Source organism: Lactuca virosa, chromosome 8, assembly GCF_052849685.1.
Source record: "Lactuca virosa cultivar CGN04683 chromosome 8, Lactuca_virosa_CGN04683_v6, whole genome shotgun sequence".
NCBI classification, from domain to species: Eukaryota; Viridiplantae; Streptophyta; class Magnoliopsida; order Asterales; family Asteraceae; genus Lactuca; species Lactuca virosa.
The window spans coordinates 298,035,708-298,051,773 of record NC_136433.1 but is presented as its reverse complement, the minus strand read 5'-3'; the positions used below and the strand labels follow the sequence as shown (position 1 = coordinate 298,051,773).

The 16,066-nt window shown below is 31.6% G+C and overlaps 1 protein-coding gene and 1 long non-coding RNA gene across 9 annotated transcripts; both read right to left on the bottom strand.

Annotated features, from left to right (window-relative positions):
- Positions 1 to 1,819: 1,819 nt before the first annotated feature.
- LOC145134724 (uncharacterized) lies at positions 1,820 to 5,388 on the bottom strand. 2 transcript variants are annotated; one of them, XM_079069560.1, is made up of 6 exons: positions 4,962 to 5,388; positions 4,688 to 4,783; positions 4,341 to 4,598; positions 4,139 to 4,270; positions 3,104 to 3,576; positions 1,820 to 2,795 (listed from the first exon to the last, which is right to left on the bottom strand). In XM_079069560.1, exons 3-6 carry the CDS (start codon positions 4,594 to 4,596, stop codon positions 2,259 to 2,261), a joined length of 1,398 nt encoding a protein of 465 aa, XP_078925686.1. In that variant the 5' UTR covers positions 4,597 to 4,598; positions 4,688 to 4,783; positions 4,962 to 5,388; the 3' UTR covers positions 1,820 to 2,258. The 2 variants fall into 2 exon arrangements, with proteins under 2 accessions (XP_078925686.1, XP_078925685.1); XM_079069559.1 differs by having other exon boundaries at positions 4,341 to 4,611; positions 4,962 to 5,387.
- A 1,129-nt stretch (positions 5,389 to 6,517) lies between these two features.
- Positions 6,518 to 15,858, bottom strand: LOC145134725 (uncharacterized). 7 transcript variants are annotated; one of them, XR_013719303.1, is made up of 5 exons: positions 9,438 to 9,906; positions 8,106 to 9,161; positions 7,904 to 7,999; positions 7,489 to 7,563; positions 6,518 to 6,790 (listed from the first exon to the last, which is right to left on the bottom strand). It is a non-coding gene; the product is annotated as an uncharacterized LOC145134725 (long non-coding RNA). The 7 variants fall into 7 exon arrangements; XR_013719298.1 differs by lacking the exons at positions 6,518 to 6,790; positions 7,489 to 7,563; positions 9,438 to 9,906 and adding exons at positions 13,047 to 13,153; positions 15,297 to 15,456; positions 15,532 to 15,858 and having other exon boundaries at positions 7,720 to 7,999; XR_013719300.1 differs by having other exon boundaries at positions 6,518 to 7,563.
- Positions 15,859 to 16,066: the final 208 nt, after the last annotated feature.

Sequence of the window (16,066 nt, the reverse complement as noted above, 5' to 3'; positions counted from 1 at the left end):
CTACGAGCGGTCCGGGGAGGCTGCAGGCCCTCGAGGCGGACCAGTCATGCCGAAGGCTCGGGATAGATTTAGATAGACTGCAGGCCCAGTAGGGCGGTCCAGTCAGGCCGATGGCCCAGTATGCATGATTGTTTGATTGATTGTTACTGATATGATATTGTCAGTGTGATATTGATATTTTGGGGGTAGCTCACTAAGCCCTTGGACTTACAGTTCTCAGTTATTGTTTCAGGTACTTCAGGAGATCGTGGCAAAGCAAAGGCGTGACCGTACCGCTCCTCATCCTTATGTTATGATTTTGGGACACTCTGATGGATATTGATTTGAAAACATTTTGTAAACAATACTATTTGACTTTTATTTATGATTTAAAAAGTTTGAATTTGGCGTGAAATTTATGGGTGTTACAGATGTCATGAAAGATGTTATCGAACATGATTCACATCAAGGTTAGGATTAAAAATACTTGATAATGTATTTGATTAGTGGGTTGATTAGCATTATGTTTTATCTCTTACGAGTCAAATGGATAAAATGAAAAAAAAATGGGAAAAAGAAATGGTTTGAATGTTAAATGGATCGAAACTTTTTGGTTAGGATTATATGTTAGTATAATGAATTTCTATTTTGTTTTCAGATACAGAAATGGAGGTGGAAATGTTTCTGGAACCACATCAAAGAAAAGCAAGAAAAGGAAATCTAAAGATAATGAGGCTAGTGATGATGGTGATAAAGAAAATACAGTGGTTACAAACAAAAATCTAAGTCTGAAAAGAAGTCATTGCTTGAAGAAAGAATAGAGCCCAATGAGAATGGTGAAGACGCTATTAAAAAAAAAAAAAAAAAAAAAGACGTTGATATGGAGGATGGTGCTTCTTCTGCTAGTGAAGACAAGAAGGAGAAGAAGAAAATTTTCAACGCCACTCCAATCACATGCAACCAACACCATTGACCTCGTTGAAATTGAAATCGAAGGTCAACCACACCCCCTCACACCCTTTCATGCTAACTGTTCACACCGGTGATGGTGAATGAGAGCGACAGGAATGGAGAGGGTTTGGTGGGTTTGAAAGGGTATGTGGAGTCCTTTGTAAATTAATATTCTTATAAATTATAATTTAATAAAAAAATAATACAGCAATCTCTTCATATAGGTCAATATTAAAACGTACTGTTATCATAAAAAAAAACATTAGGAAATGGTCTTAACACGTTTTGCTGACACATGACAATAAATTACAAAAAATATTGCTTTCAATTTTAAATTTGGTGATTTTTAAACTAGTGGTGATGGTGAAGGAGCCAGGAGGGCGACGGGAGAATAGAGAGGAATGGTTTGGGTGCGGTTTAAAGGGTCTCTAGGGTCCCTTATAATTTAATATTATTATAAATTATAATTTAATAAAAAGGATAAAAAAATGACATTACAATCTCTTCAAGTGGGTCAAAATTAAATACTCAAGACCCTCATCATCAGAAAAAAAATATTAGGAATTGACCCCATAACTTTTTGTATTACAAAGCACAGACCAATCACATAATTTTGTCTTTTGCAAATAATAAAGCCCGTGCTTCGTGATTAAAAAGTTTATGCATACGTCAATTTCTACCAATTTTGTTAGTTTTGCATAGACTTTTTTTGTTAAGTATTCAAGGGCCGTTTGTTCCTTGAGGTTTTACTAGTCACTAGAGAACATTTTTATCTATCATACCAGATGATAACAACGTTTGAATTATATTCAAAAATACTGGTTTTTATTTTCATGGGAATTTTCCTTATGCAATAAAAGCTGGACCTGCTTTTCTTTCCACATCAAGGTTTAAGGCCCAGGGTGTGTTTGGATTTTGCAAATTTTGGAAGACATGAACACTTCAATTGTTACGTTTTCATCACAACTCTCATTGTGGCCTGTACAAATGTATAACAAAGACAATTAAAAAGTGTTTTATTTGGGATCTTCACACCTTGATTTATTTTGGATCCTGCTCACTAAGCAATTTCAAGATCCATCCACACGAGAAACTACATGCATTATCATCCACATATCTCCTGAAAACATGTATGTCTTGTAGAAGCTACATACCATCAACATGAGATACCACTGTTTGGATAAGGAAGTTGACACAGACTAATTAAAGCAACCATATGTATGACGAAATAGATTAGGAATCATATCAAAGATATGCATATTTCAGGTCCCAATATGAAATACCATCCACATGAGAAGCCGTTGTTTGGATAAGGAATCTGGGAGTGACTAATTGAAGCGATGGCGAAATAGATAAAAGACCGCGATACAGGTTATTAGCATAAGGGGTGGGATCTTCAGAGAGATGTCTTGGAAGAGCAGAACGAAATTGTGTAGGAATGCTAAAGTCTGGAACATGAAAGATATGCCAAGTACTATTTCAGCCGACTTGAGCTTGTGAAGTGATGAAGAGAAGAAATCACGTTCAACATAGCTAGAGCGAACTATGGATAACGAAATGAAGATTGCGGTGTAGGCTAATAGAAGAGAGGTACCATTCCATATAATGGACCAGTTCTTTTGATGAAACATAAACGTACTCTTGCCTGTGTCTTTTCCGTATCTGCCTACAAATGCAATATCAATCACACAAGATATGATGGCTATAGCTGATGCAACCACCATTAATTCAAGAGATGTCTTTTCCACAGAATCTACAGCTTTGGAAAGTAGCTCTTTATGATTCTTGGTGAACAATTCACGTGGCCTTAGGTCAGCTTTATTCTTCTTTTCCCTAAGTGAGGGAGGGAGCATATCTGAAACCATCTATAAACACATAGATTAGGTAGTTATGATCAAAGACCATATCAATCATTATAAAATAATAGGCGCCACATGAAAGATGTAGCTTTCCCATCCCACTTAATATTGATCTCAATTTTATTGTCTTGCGTCAATATTTCTTTGGTATTGTCATGCTAAAACCTCAACTCTAGGCACATTTTTTTTACCTTTAACATGCATTTTACATATAATAAACTGAAAGAAGGTATTTTGTACAAAAACTAAATCTAAAGTCAATTGCATTTGTGAGAATGAAAAGACACAAAGAGAAAAAATGCTGAAACACTTACCTTGAACCATTGTCGTTCTCGTTCCATATGTACAGCTGGTCCTTGAAGGTACTGTGATTGACTATCCATCAACGGCTCCTTTCGGATTCCAACAAAATGCAACAAATTATTTCCATTTTTGTCTTCAAGATTAATTATTGAATCCTTGATTGAGCCTATGCCATGCAATAAGTTGTAGATTCCAAGATGACGATTTAAGACAGCAATGTGAAATATACTTTGCTTATTATCATTTAACTCTACTACTAGTTGAGGATAATGATGGATTAGCTCATTTACAAATACTGTGTTGCCTAATTCTGCAGCTACAAATAGGACACTGGATGAAGATATTCCTTCCATAATCTGATACAAAGAACCACTTGGCATGTCATCAAGTTCATGTTTGGGAATATTTGGCAAAATGGTTCTAAGCAACTGCACTGCTTGATTTCCCTCATCAACATGCCCATCATTCGCATCGTATTGATAAACTAAGAAACCAAATAAATGATATTAGACTATATTACATTTTTGGTGCATGTGTTTAGGTGTTCATTATGGATCATGTCCAAAAAAAAAATGTTGCAGATTTGGTCCCTATTGGAAAGTTTCATAACAATTTTAGTACCCATCACATGTTAAAGGACTATTCTGCCCCTTATCTGTTTTATTTGCATTTTTTTATTTATTTAATGTTGAAACTTTAAACATAAACATTAGTAATTTAAGTTGTAGGGGTAAGGGATGCATATTGACTGAGAATATATATATATATATATATATATATATATATATATATATATATATATATATATATATATATGAGAGAGAGAGAGAGAGCATGTGGCTTGTTTACTTGTTCAACTATTGACTTGACTATAGTAAGGAAATTCTTTGGCAATATTTATTTCATTAAATGGTAACAAAAGGTCAATTATGTTCGTTCCAGCATGCTACCAAAAATATTTATTATAATGTTTATATTGAATTCTAAGTTCAGTTCCATTATTTATGTGTGTGTATATATAAATATTAAGGAGTAGAGATTTTTACTGTATTTTTGAATCGGATTATATTTTTTCCCAAATGCATGAGGTTTTCGAGCAAGAATTGCAAGAATTCTGAGGATAATGCGTTCACTCACTGCAAGTTCAGGACAATCCTTCACAATTTGTTGTGCCACATCTGCAAAGTATTTGATGCTTAGAATAAGAGTTTATTGTGGAAAGAGATCAAGAGAGTAAAATCTAGCTACCGAATAGCTCAGCTTCAACACACGCCAAGAGCACACCACCTCGACTCTCTTCTGTCGAGCCTTTCATTCTTTCAGACTTTCCCTGAAGATTTGCCAACATATCAAAGGGTCCACAAAAATCTGCCATTTGGAGTGACAACTTTCCATCATTGCCTTCATGTTTGTCTAAAATGACCTTAGCAGCTTTCGTTGATGCTTTGAAAAGGTCTAAACCGGCCTTATCAAATTCCTCTGAGCTTTCTCTTGATGTGTTCATTTCTATAGAAGCAAACTACAATCCAAATTAAGTCACAATAGTAATAATCAAAACCAAATCAGAAAACTGTGAGAAACAGATATGAAATCACCTTAAAATGGGGGGATGTGATTTCTATTAGGTTCAATGTAGCTCTGTTTGTATGTATTGCCTACAATTTTTTCCTTCTGCGTCTCAATCATGAATCCTAATATCAAACATAATTATAAAATTAAACTAAATTAAAACCCCACAATTCAAAAACATAAAATAACCAAACCCAAACACACATCGGATTTCATTCTCAAACCCAAATTTATGCAAAGTGATAAAATTACCAAATTTGACAGTCGGTAATTCAAGCCGAAATCCGTAAAACTGATTACCTGATGGATGGCTGTAAAATGAGGTCAAACTAACGCACATTCTTCGAAGGTCCGGCGGCCGCTGACGGATTGCGTAACTGGTAAGGCGCTCTCACGGTGGCTACGCCCTCTCTCTTTGCAAAAAGCTTAACGAGTTTCGACCTTACGGTTCGTTGACCACAAATCAACTAACAGAACTCCAAAAAGATCTTATGGTACGTTGACAACTAATCAATTAGATCTTACAGTTCACCACAAATCAACTAGATCGGTTCGTTGACAGCATCAGAACACAAACAAGATCAGAAAGTTATCTGCTGTTAGAGGGAACGACGGAGAGAGCTCCATTAGGGTTATGCTCAACTTCCTAGAGAAAACACTTATAAACGCAACATTTTCTCTTTAGCCCTTATAAGCAACTTCTTTCCACATTTGGTCCTTCAATTTTTTCCTAGCAGCCAATTCCACATTTTGCTTTTGCTTATGTAAATTCAACATTTGCCACATCCTACGACTAGTCAACTACGTTCTATCTTCTTATTCTAATAAAATAATAGTTTTATTTTCTTTTTGACATGTGTCATCACATTAGGCCTCATAATTAATACATGTTTTTTTTATCATCTGTCACCTAATTTTATCTCCTAATTAATGCATGTCACTTATCAACCTATTTATTCTCCATTTCAAATTCAAATTTTAAATTTTTCACTCTAATTATATTAAGTTAATAATATTAGAATAAAAATTAAAATAAAATTAATACAAATTATAAAGTGATATGATTTTACATATTTATTTAAATCAATGATTATAATTTTATATAACTAAAAAAATTCTCTTAATTAATAATTTATTTAAGATAAGTGATTAATAATTTTGAGTTTTTACTATTAAAATTTAATTAATTTTGTAACCGTGGTTCCCACGGGTTATAAACCAGTTATATTATACATTTAAACTAGGTTATAACCCGTGAAAACTACGGTTAACAAAGTAAAAAGAATATTGATATTTCAAAACCATAATCATTAATAAATGATTTCAAACGGTTATTAACTTTCAAAGTTAGATGATTTATAGTCACTTTATAATTGTTGATTTAAATTAATACATAAAATGGTTTGAAGATAACATTATTTAGGTGTAGATTAATGAAAAAAATGACAATGTTATATAATGAAATATATAATTTTAATAGTCTAGAAAAAACCAACACAGTTAATCATGGAAATGCAATTGCTATATGACAAAACTAAAATTAAGTTATTGTAAAATTATCTTGTTGTCTTTAAAAAGACTTTGTATATAAGAACAGTTTATTGGAACATCACACTGGTCTACTACTTGAAATGGGAAAAGTAAAATATATTACAACACCTAGTCAATACTAATTAAATGTTTTTCTCTTAACCCCTTTTGCCATTATAAAAAGATTATAATTCTTATAAAAAGATATATTATTTTTTATTTATTTAGGGCAGTGTATTGGAACTTGAATTACAAGGTGTCAAAAAGAAATTCACCATGTTTCAAGATTTTACATTTCTTTTCAAAGAAAATGATCAACATAATCAGGTTTTAAATATAGATTTCTTATTTTTATCAAATTCTTATTTGCAAACTTGACCTGTACGTACACCTCACACTGTTGCATTAAAGCTTGTTGCCGATACTCCTCTGCTTTTAATATACATTTACATCATTGACCATTATACCCCTTGATTATATAATCATCTGTTTTATGTAGATGTTGAGTTTGTAATGCTAAAGACATTAACAATCATACAAAATATAGTCTCCTCCAATTTGTATCCAAATTATACACTCAAAGTTGACCCAGCTTTCTCCTGCAGTTAACATAACAACAAACGCTAGATAGGGTACATCATGTTCAATTGAATATACACAAAAAAGGCTGGATAAAAAATCATAAAAACCATGTCAATTTTTAGTCCAAATCATCACAACTATTTTGTAACTTCTAAAAAGATTAAACGCATTTCATTTTCATCATGTTTCAACCCATCAAACCTAAAAGGAAAATAAAATAAAAATTAAAGATTTTTAAAGTTCTATTTCGAGTTATAAAAAATATATGTTGTATGCAGATAATCTTCTACACTGATTGGGCAATTAAAATGAACACAAAAATCGTTCATTAGCCAACGAATTATAACCGTAAAAAAGTTCTGTTCACCATTCAAATTATATTGTTATGCAAGTCATACCAATTTGACAATTTTATCATCTTCTTTCCTTCGAAGATATCATGCAAGTATTAAGTGGAAATAAACAATGAGTATAACTCAATAAAGACATAAAAGTCAAACACTTATCGTGCATCAAAAAATATATGAGAAAGCCTTAGAACTTAAATCCACTGTGTGGATCAAACATGCACCAAAGTCAGAAATTGGTTGCAAACAAATCTATTTAGACGATTTCAATGATACTTATTAAAACAAACCTAAATAAATTAAATCAACTAACATTGCATTTTGAAAGTGGACCTTCGTCACCAGTAGAAGATGGTGTCAGTACCAACCTTAAACAATCCTAAACAAATTATATATATATTTCCATCACGAACATTTCCTTTAGAACTGTAGGCGTTAGATTTCTGAATCAAGTGAACAAAATAATTAGTAATTTTAAACATATGTGAACAAAATTAATTATATATTTGAAAACATATGTGATATATTGTGTATGCAAATTTAAGTTGTAGTTAGGGTACTTGTTTGGAGAGAAATTCAAGTGTCATATGTATAAATACTTTACTCAAATCGTCATGATCAACTCCAAATAATTAATGAAAGTACATTCATGATTTCTTATGTTTAAGGTTTAACCCAATTTCTTTATCAGAACCAACTAACATTCTCTTACAGATCCTTTTTCATTATTTAGCATACCTCCAAAATAACCATTTATGAAATAACACAAAAAAAAAACAGTACCTAATAGTCTGAAACTATGGCCATCAACTAACCACCATGTACCCGTCTCCTCCAAATTTGCTGCATTTAATGACTCATTATGGCCTCTTAATTTGTCTATTATAGAAAGCATCAACAAAATAGAATGAATCGATTAATAAAACTTCTGAATTTATTAAAAAAAAAAATGAGAACAAAGATTTCGAAATTTCTCTTTTCTCACCCTTTTAGTTTGAATCTCAACTCATATTGCATCTCAGAAGTCTTTCTTCTTATCAACTTACAACTAAGAACTTCCAATATGATCTTGAAACATTGCATCATTGAATCTTGGAAACCTAGATAAGAAATTATATGTTAGTACGTCACCTTCTTCAATATGTGCATCAAGAGGTCACTTGTGCTTTTAACAACATAAACATTTTTCACCGAATTTGTCGTATGATTTCATACTCTCCTGTAGGAAAGTTAATAGTTTTTCAATCTATTGCTGGCTATTTCTTTTTGACTTAATTCCAACAGAAAGGTCTTAATGTGTTAAGTCAAAAAAGGATGCTCAATGAGTTCGGTTGTCCTATATTCCAACAACATTATGATTAACTATTATGTTCTGTTTAATTTTTTTTTATAAATATTAAGATTGAATAAATAATGATATATAACAAAATTTAAACAAACACTTTTTATAGAAGGATAAAATGGACATTTACTCGGATTCAAGCAGCTCACCCGATCTTAAATAAAACCATTTTTATATAAACAAAACTTTAATCGTTATCGATATAGGAGTTAATGGGGAGAAGAAACATACCTTAATACTCGAATTCAGTAATTCCCAAAGCAGACACATTCAAAGAGAATGAGAAGGGATCAAAATAGGTTCTAAAAGTTCAGTACAAAAGTTAAATTTTGATTTGTAGATGTCAAAGTAATCACTCTTTATGATTTTGTTTAAAAGCTTCGTATCATAACATTTAACTTTTTCCAAAAAATATTTACATATGAGGAAGAGCGATTATTCCATTTTAAGTTGATTTTGAAATTTCAACAAAATCGTGGTAGAAGTACCTCAAGAAAAGCCCTTATAGTTTTAGTTGGTCAACTATAGCATCATTAGTCTAATCCAGTTCTTCATAATTACGTCCTTTAAATTTTCCTTCTCGTTTAATTTTGAAGCCCAAGATAGAACTTATTTGCCAGACATTTCATCGAACATGTGGAGGTCATACAGATGAACATATACCATTCATCTTCAGGTATGATATTGCAAAGTAAAATCCTACAGAAAACAAACAACATCAATATCATAAAGAATATCAAGAGTAAATGAAACACCAGCCCTAGAAGCACGATATTCAACCAGTTAGGCACATAATGAAACATGAACCCCAGAAAAATAATATTCATATTAAGTTGATGGCATCGAGCCATTTTATGCTAGCAGATAATTAATAAGCAAATACATAAATCACAAAAATAGCAAATAAAACCAGCAAAAAATTAACATCAAACCTAATATCAATTTGCTTGAATCCTAAAAGTGAAAAAAAATTACCTTCAATGGAGATTGAGTAGAATAAAAATCAGCAACACTATGAAAATTATAGAATACAAAATCGCTTGAAGCCGTGCAGAAGCAGAACTGAGATGCGTTTATGGAAGCTGCGATTTGTCGAAGGAGGCTGCGACGTTGCGTTTAGAAAATAACAGTAGATGATGAAACAATAGAACATAAGACATCGAATATAGACAAAGGGGGGAGTTTTGAGAGATAGGTGTCGAGACGGAGAAAATCAGGATTCAAAATTGAATCTGATAAGGAAAGGGGAGAAGTATTGGGGATTTAAAATTGAATGTATAACTCATCTCCTCAATTACAGGGATAATAGGTGATTTTGTTTCAATGAGAATCCTACTTTATAGGATCACATTAAAGGCTAAAGATTAAATATTTAAAGTTTAAAGATTAAGGATGAACGAAGCATATAGGCGGGAATTAGAGGGAAAACTCTACCAAATATGGCAAATTGAATTTGTAGATAAATGCAATGTGGCATGTTTAAGACTGTTTTATTAAAAGAGAAGATATTTATACTAACCCTCCACTCCTATCGAATTTATTATTTTTATATTACATGAATATTATTATCTATATTTAGATAATTTTAATTATATAATAATATTATTAAGTAACCGTGACCATAATAATAAAATATATATGCTGTGTATTATACTCAACCAAATTCATTTTAATTGTTTTCTGTTTTTATTGGTTTAATAATATAAATAATTATAATATTAATTTCTTTTGATTTTTATTTTTAGAGAATTTCGTATATACCCTCGTTAAACATTAAAATATCATATTTATCCAATTTAATTTCTAAATATCATATATATATCCTTCATAAACATTCAAAATATCAAATTTATCCAAATCCTTATTTTTAATATTTTTAAACATATTATAAGCATTTAAAAATCCTTATTTTTAAGGATTGACTATTATACCCTTTAGGGATGAGCAGAACCGGGTACCCGACCAAATATATTGGAACCGGAACTGGAACCGATTATATTGGTTCCTAACGTTTTGGAACCACTCCTAGAACCGCCGGAACCGGTTCCGGATACCCGCTTGCTAAATTTTTTTAAACTAAATTTAGCTTTAGAAACAAGTTAAAGCTTATAAAACCTGTAATATATAAAAAAAGATTACATAAAATCGAAGTTTAAGAGAATTTTCTTTGAGAATCAAAAAGGTTACCACAAAATAAGATATCATCTTTACTACCTGCTCCCTTATTCGTTCCTTTATATAAGCATAAGATAAGATACATGTATTTTGTAATAACTCACGCGATATGGGATACTTTCTTAGGCTGGAGGGTGTGGTGCAACCGAAACCGCACTCCCTCCCCCGCCACATCAGTGTCATGTCATTTTTTACCACACAAGTATGGTTTCTTGCCACACCAAAGGAGTGGTGCCACACTTTCAAAAGGCAAAAAAGAAAAAATAAATAAATAAATCAATTCATTTATGCCCCCAACGGTCACACCCACCAACAACCAATCACAAACCATGGTCTTCAAGGACCGCACTGCGGTCTTGGCCGCACCTAACCGCACCCTGGGGGCAGTGTTCCTTGGCCACGTGTCACCGTCGCGGTTCCAAACCGCATCCCACTCCGTGAAGCCTTAAAACCAATGTTTATCCTTCGTCACTACAACAACGCCGATGATAACAACCACTACATAGGCATGGACATTGAAGTTAATATATATGGTTTTTGCTTCCTTAAAGCAAATTAATATATTGCCATTTTTCTAATAAGTTTATGCATACATATTATGTAATGATTTCTTTCTCAATTCCTCTGATTAGTCGTTTATCCCACGTTTACATTTATAATGACAAATTTCTTTTATTATTTTAAAATTACCCACCGTCACAATTAAACTACATTTTTTATATAAGAACTTTTAAGTTTTTCTTTATTGAAAATAACAACTATAACTTAAAACTTCCAACAATTATATTATGTACATATAACATATCGAACGAATAGAATAATGTTATATATATATATATATATATATATATATATATATATATATATATATATATATATATATATATAGAGAGAGAGAGAGAGAAATGATCATTTGAGAACCTATAGTCCGAGAACCAAACAAAGACTGTTAGATCAAAATAATAGAGGGTCAAGATGATCTATGACATTTTTGTAAATAGTTAGAGAAAATAAGACACGGGGGTAAAAAATTGAAATGAATCAAGGTCATGTTAGGAATTATTTTAATTCCTCGATTAAACCTTTAATTTACGTCTCTCTCTCTCTCTCACACACGTCATCTTCTTCACCGTATCTCTTCCCTATTCGTCCTTCCTCGATTGATCGACCACCTATACCTCTGCAGACTACTACAAATCCAATGTCATTCATCTCCAAATCATCGATGAATAATCCACGATCCACTATTATTCTTTACTGAAATCATAAATTCATCATCTCAACTTGATAATCGAGATTTTTACAGGTTCTGATTTGCGTTGACTTCCAATCCATGATACCTAATTTCTAAATCGTCTGCAGATAATCGATGAATCAACAAATTGACACCATTCCGCGGGTTAACAGATCTAATCTATTCTGAAACAGCCATTACCAGCTATGAAGGTATTGCTCATGTTTCTGTATTTCAAAGTGAGATCTCTAGTGTGTTTCTGCAATATCAACACACGTTGCTTTGTCTATACGTGTTTGATTTCAAGCGACATTGCTTTGATTTAAAGCTTCCGTCTCAGCTTGTTCGTCACCATCAATGCATCCATGTTGAGTTCATCATTAAGTATACCAGGTGAAATTTTGTTCAATCATTGAAGACTAATTCTTTTTCTTAATCATATGACTTATTTCACATTATAATTTGGAGTTAATTACAGTTTAAGGTGTGTTTTTTGCTTGCTAATATGTTACAGTTTGAGTTTATTTGAAGCGACGAGTTGTATTGCCTATTAGGTGTTTGACAAAATGCCCTAGTGAACAATTCATCTCTAATTATCTTGTCAAATTTTTTCTTTGTTCTTTGTCGAAGATTAAGTAAATGTAGCCACTCTGATAAGAATTTCAGCAACTTCATTGACTGGATACAAGATACATATAATTAATATCACTATAATAATGTTGGTGTTTTTTTTATCAAGTTATAAAATAGTAAACACTAAACTCAAGTTGTATCATATTTTAACTTTTATATTCTTAAAGTTGGCCTAATCTGTTTGTATCATATTTCTAATTTTATCTTGTGTCATTTTTATCTAATCAAATAAGGCCTGAATGAATATATGTGCATGTACAAATAGTCAAATTCAGGTAAAATTTATGGCAAATCAATTGAAAAAAATGGTTGCTTACTTCATGTAGTAAGTCGATGTGACACATTAATTTCAAATTTATGGCAAATAAGCCCTCCACTCTAGGTTCTCTCCAGCAGGTAAATACACAAAACTAGCACCCAATGTATTTGCCTTCTACTTATTGCAGACACTATGCAAATAGAAGAACATTCAAAGCAGAATCCAACTGGTGAATCAGATGTAAATAAAAATGTAAATGGAGCCAAAGGAAATGTTAACAAACCTGAGCAAGTGAACCTTCAGGGGCAGAAACTCCATAGTACTTCAAAGTGACATATAATTCTTGTATGACGAATCATGAATCTTTTCAGGTAATTTCTGCCTCATGAGCTGTTAAACATGAAGATGTTATGGATCAGGTAAAAAAAATGTTCACAAAGCTCTCAGCCAATCCCATGACTACAACACAGTTAGTAGAAAAGGAGCCTGCAATCTTCACTAGATCACAAGTATGCATTATTATTATTATCCTTATTTATTATCCATGAAATTAAAAATTCCAAATTGATGAAATTAATAATCAGATTTGTATGAGGGACGATGATATTCCTCTTTTAACTTGGTATCTATATATGTACATATTTTTTTTCACATAGTTGTTTACTAACTTGGTATCTATACATGTACATATTTTTTCACATACTAACTTGGTGATTCACTTGTGAATTACATATGAATTACATGTGATTCACATGTAATTCACATCTGAATTACATGTGATTCACATGTAAATCACATGTGACACACATGTAAATCACATATAAATCATATATGAATTACATGTGATTCACATGTAAATCACATGTAATTCACAATTCACATATGAATTACATGTGATTCACATGTAAATCACATATGAATTACATGTGATTCACATGAAATTCACATATGAATTACATGTGATTCACATGTAAATCACATGTGATTCACATATGAATGACATGTGATTCACATGTAAATCACATGTAATTCACATATGAATTACATGTGATTCACATGTAAATCACATATGAATTACATGTGATTCACATGCAAATCACATATGTATTTTTGTGAGTGTTTTTGCATCAATCATATTCTTTTTAATTTTCTTGTAAATTTGGAAGAAATTGTGGTGAATATTGAAGAGGTGGAAAATGATAAATTGTAGAAAATATGGAAATATTGACACGAAGACATGAAAATGCTTTGAAATTTTGTAGCATTTTTTTGTTTTTTATATTTTATATTGTATCGAATAAAATACTTATTGTATTGTGTTTATAGATTAGTAAATAAAATGAGTTTTCTTATGATTTTCTTACATATATTATAGTATATGAAATATGCATATATGCATTTGTAAAAATATGCATAAATGTACCAACAATGTTGATTTTTTTGGTTAAAAAAATATAGTATTTTTTAAATATTCAAGTTTTTTATTGATTTTTAAATGATTTTAAAAATATGCAGTTTTTTAAAAAAAAATAGTTTTTTCAATTTTTTTTTCAAAAATTCATGTTTTCTATAAAAAACTAAAAAATCTGCACTTTTTTTTTTAAAAACTGAAAAATACTATTTAAAAAAAAACTGAAAAATACTATTTTTAAAAAATCTGCAAAAAACTGATTTTTTTTTTCAAAAATTCATGTTTTCTTTAAAAAATTAAAAAATCTGTACTTGAAAAAAAATACTTTTTTAAAAAAATCCGAAATTTTGATTTATTATGTAGTGTTTTAGACATTTCTATTAATATGTAGAATAACACAAAAAATTAAACATTAAATGAAATCGATAAGAATACGATCATGCCCTTAATGAATTAGTTTTGATCTAACGCTCCACTTTTAGTTCTCGGGTTCTCGGGAAACTATGAGTTCTCAACCGATCTCAACCCTATATATATATATATATATATATATATATATATATATATATATATATATATATATATATATATATATATATATATATAATCGGTTTCGGCGGTTACCCAACAGGTAGCGGTTCTGGAAAAATAAAAACCGGAACCGAAACCGCTTAAGGCGGTTTCAAAACATTAGGAACCGGAACCGGAACCGCCAAAGACGGTTCCCATTCCGGAACCGTCGGTTCCAAAGCGGCTTCGGTTCCGAAAGCGGGTATCCTGTTCCGATGCTCATCCCTAATACCTTTTTTATAATAAATCTATCTCCATAAACATTTCATAATCACCACTAAATTGCCCCAAATCAACATCAACATACATTCTATCCATTCCCACCTCCACCTCCGGTCACATTTATTGACATTTCCACAAAAATTATCACAAATGTTAATTACCATATAAAGAAACTTCATTCTTTCAAATTTGTAGCTTCCTGGAGTGTATATTTAGAATCTTGGAGGTAAAGGTGTCCACTTTCTTAGTTTTGTAATTTCAAGAGAATGTGATCATTTTCATTTTTATATTAATTAAATTAGCTTTGAACAAATCATTTGTGAGAAAAACCTTCAGTGAGTGTCCTGCAAAAACTTGCCATCCAAACTAACTCGATCCAGTAACTCACTGGAAATGGGGCCAACTCACAAGATTGATTACAGTGACTCTTGGGAATGAATTTGGTAATGATGCAATTGGAGAATGAACAAGTTCCACTCCAAATCCTAATCTGTGAAAATTCAATTGTAATCAGAACTCTACATATAATTATGCCCAAATCTCTGAATTACTCACGGAAACTTACAAAACTACAAAGTAAATGGATTGAATTCGATAACTTTCGACGAATTACATGGCTGAAGTTAGAACTCCACAAGAGGATGAACTAATCAAGACATTTCTATCTCTGACAACGAGTCCATGGAGAGAACTTCAAACATAGCATCACAAACCAGTTTTCTGTAATTTCCGGGCGACCGTGTGAGGATCAGACATTAGGGTTTTCACCAAGCTTTGTTGTGGGGTGATTTCGGGGAAAAATCATTGAGAATTTGGGTGAATTTGTGTGGAAATGTCGATAAGTGTCACTGGAGGTGGAACTCAGAGCGGATAAAATGAATGTCAAGTGTTGATTTAGCGAGACTGAAATTGGATGAAAAGCACGGTGATTATAATATGTTGACAAAATTGCAAAAATGGTCCATGTGGTTGTCAAAATTTTGTGCTTTTGGTCCAAAACGAAATGTTGGTGCACCATTTGTCCAAAATTGGATATTTTTAGTGATTTTGGTCCCCATCCACTTAAAAAGACAATTATACCCTTCATATTTGTTTTTCTT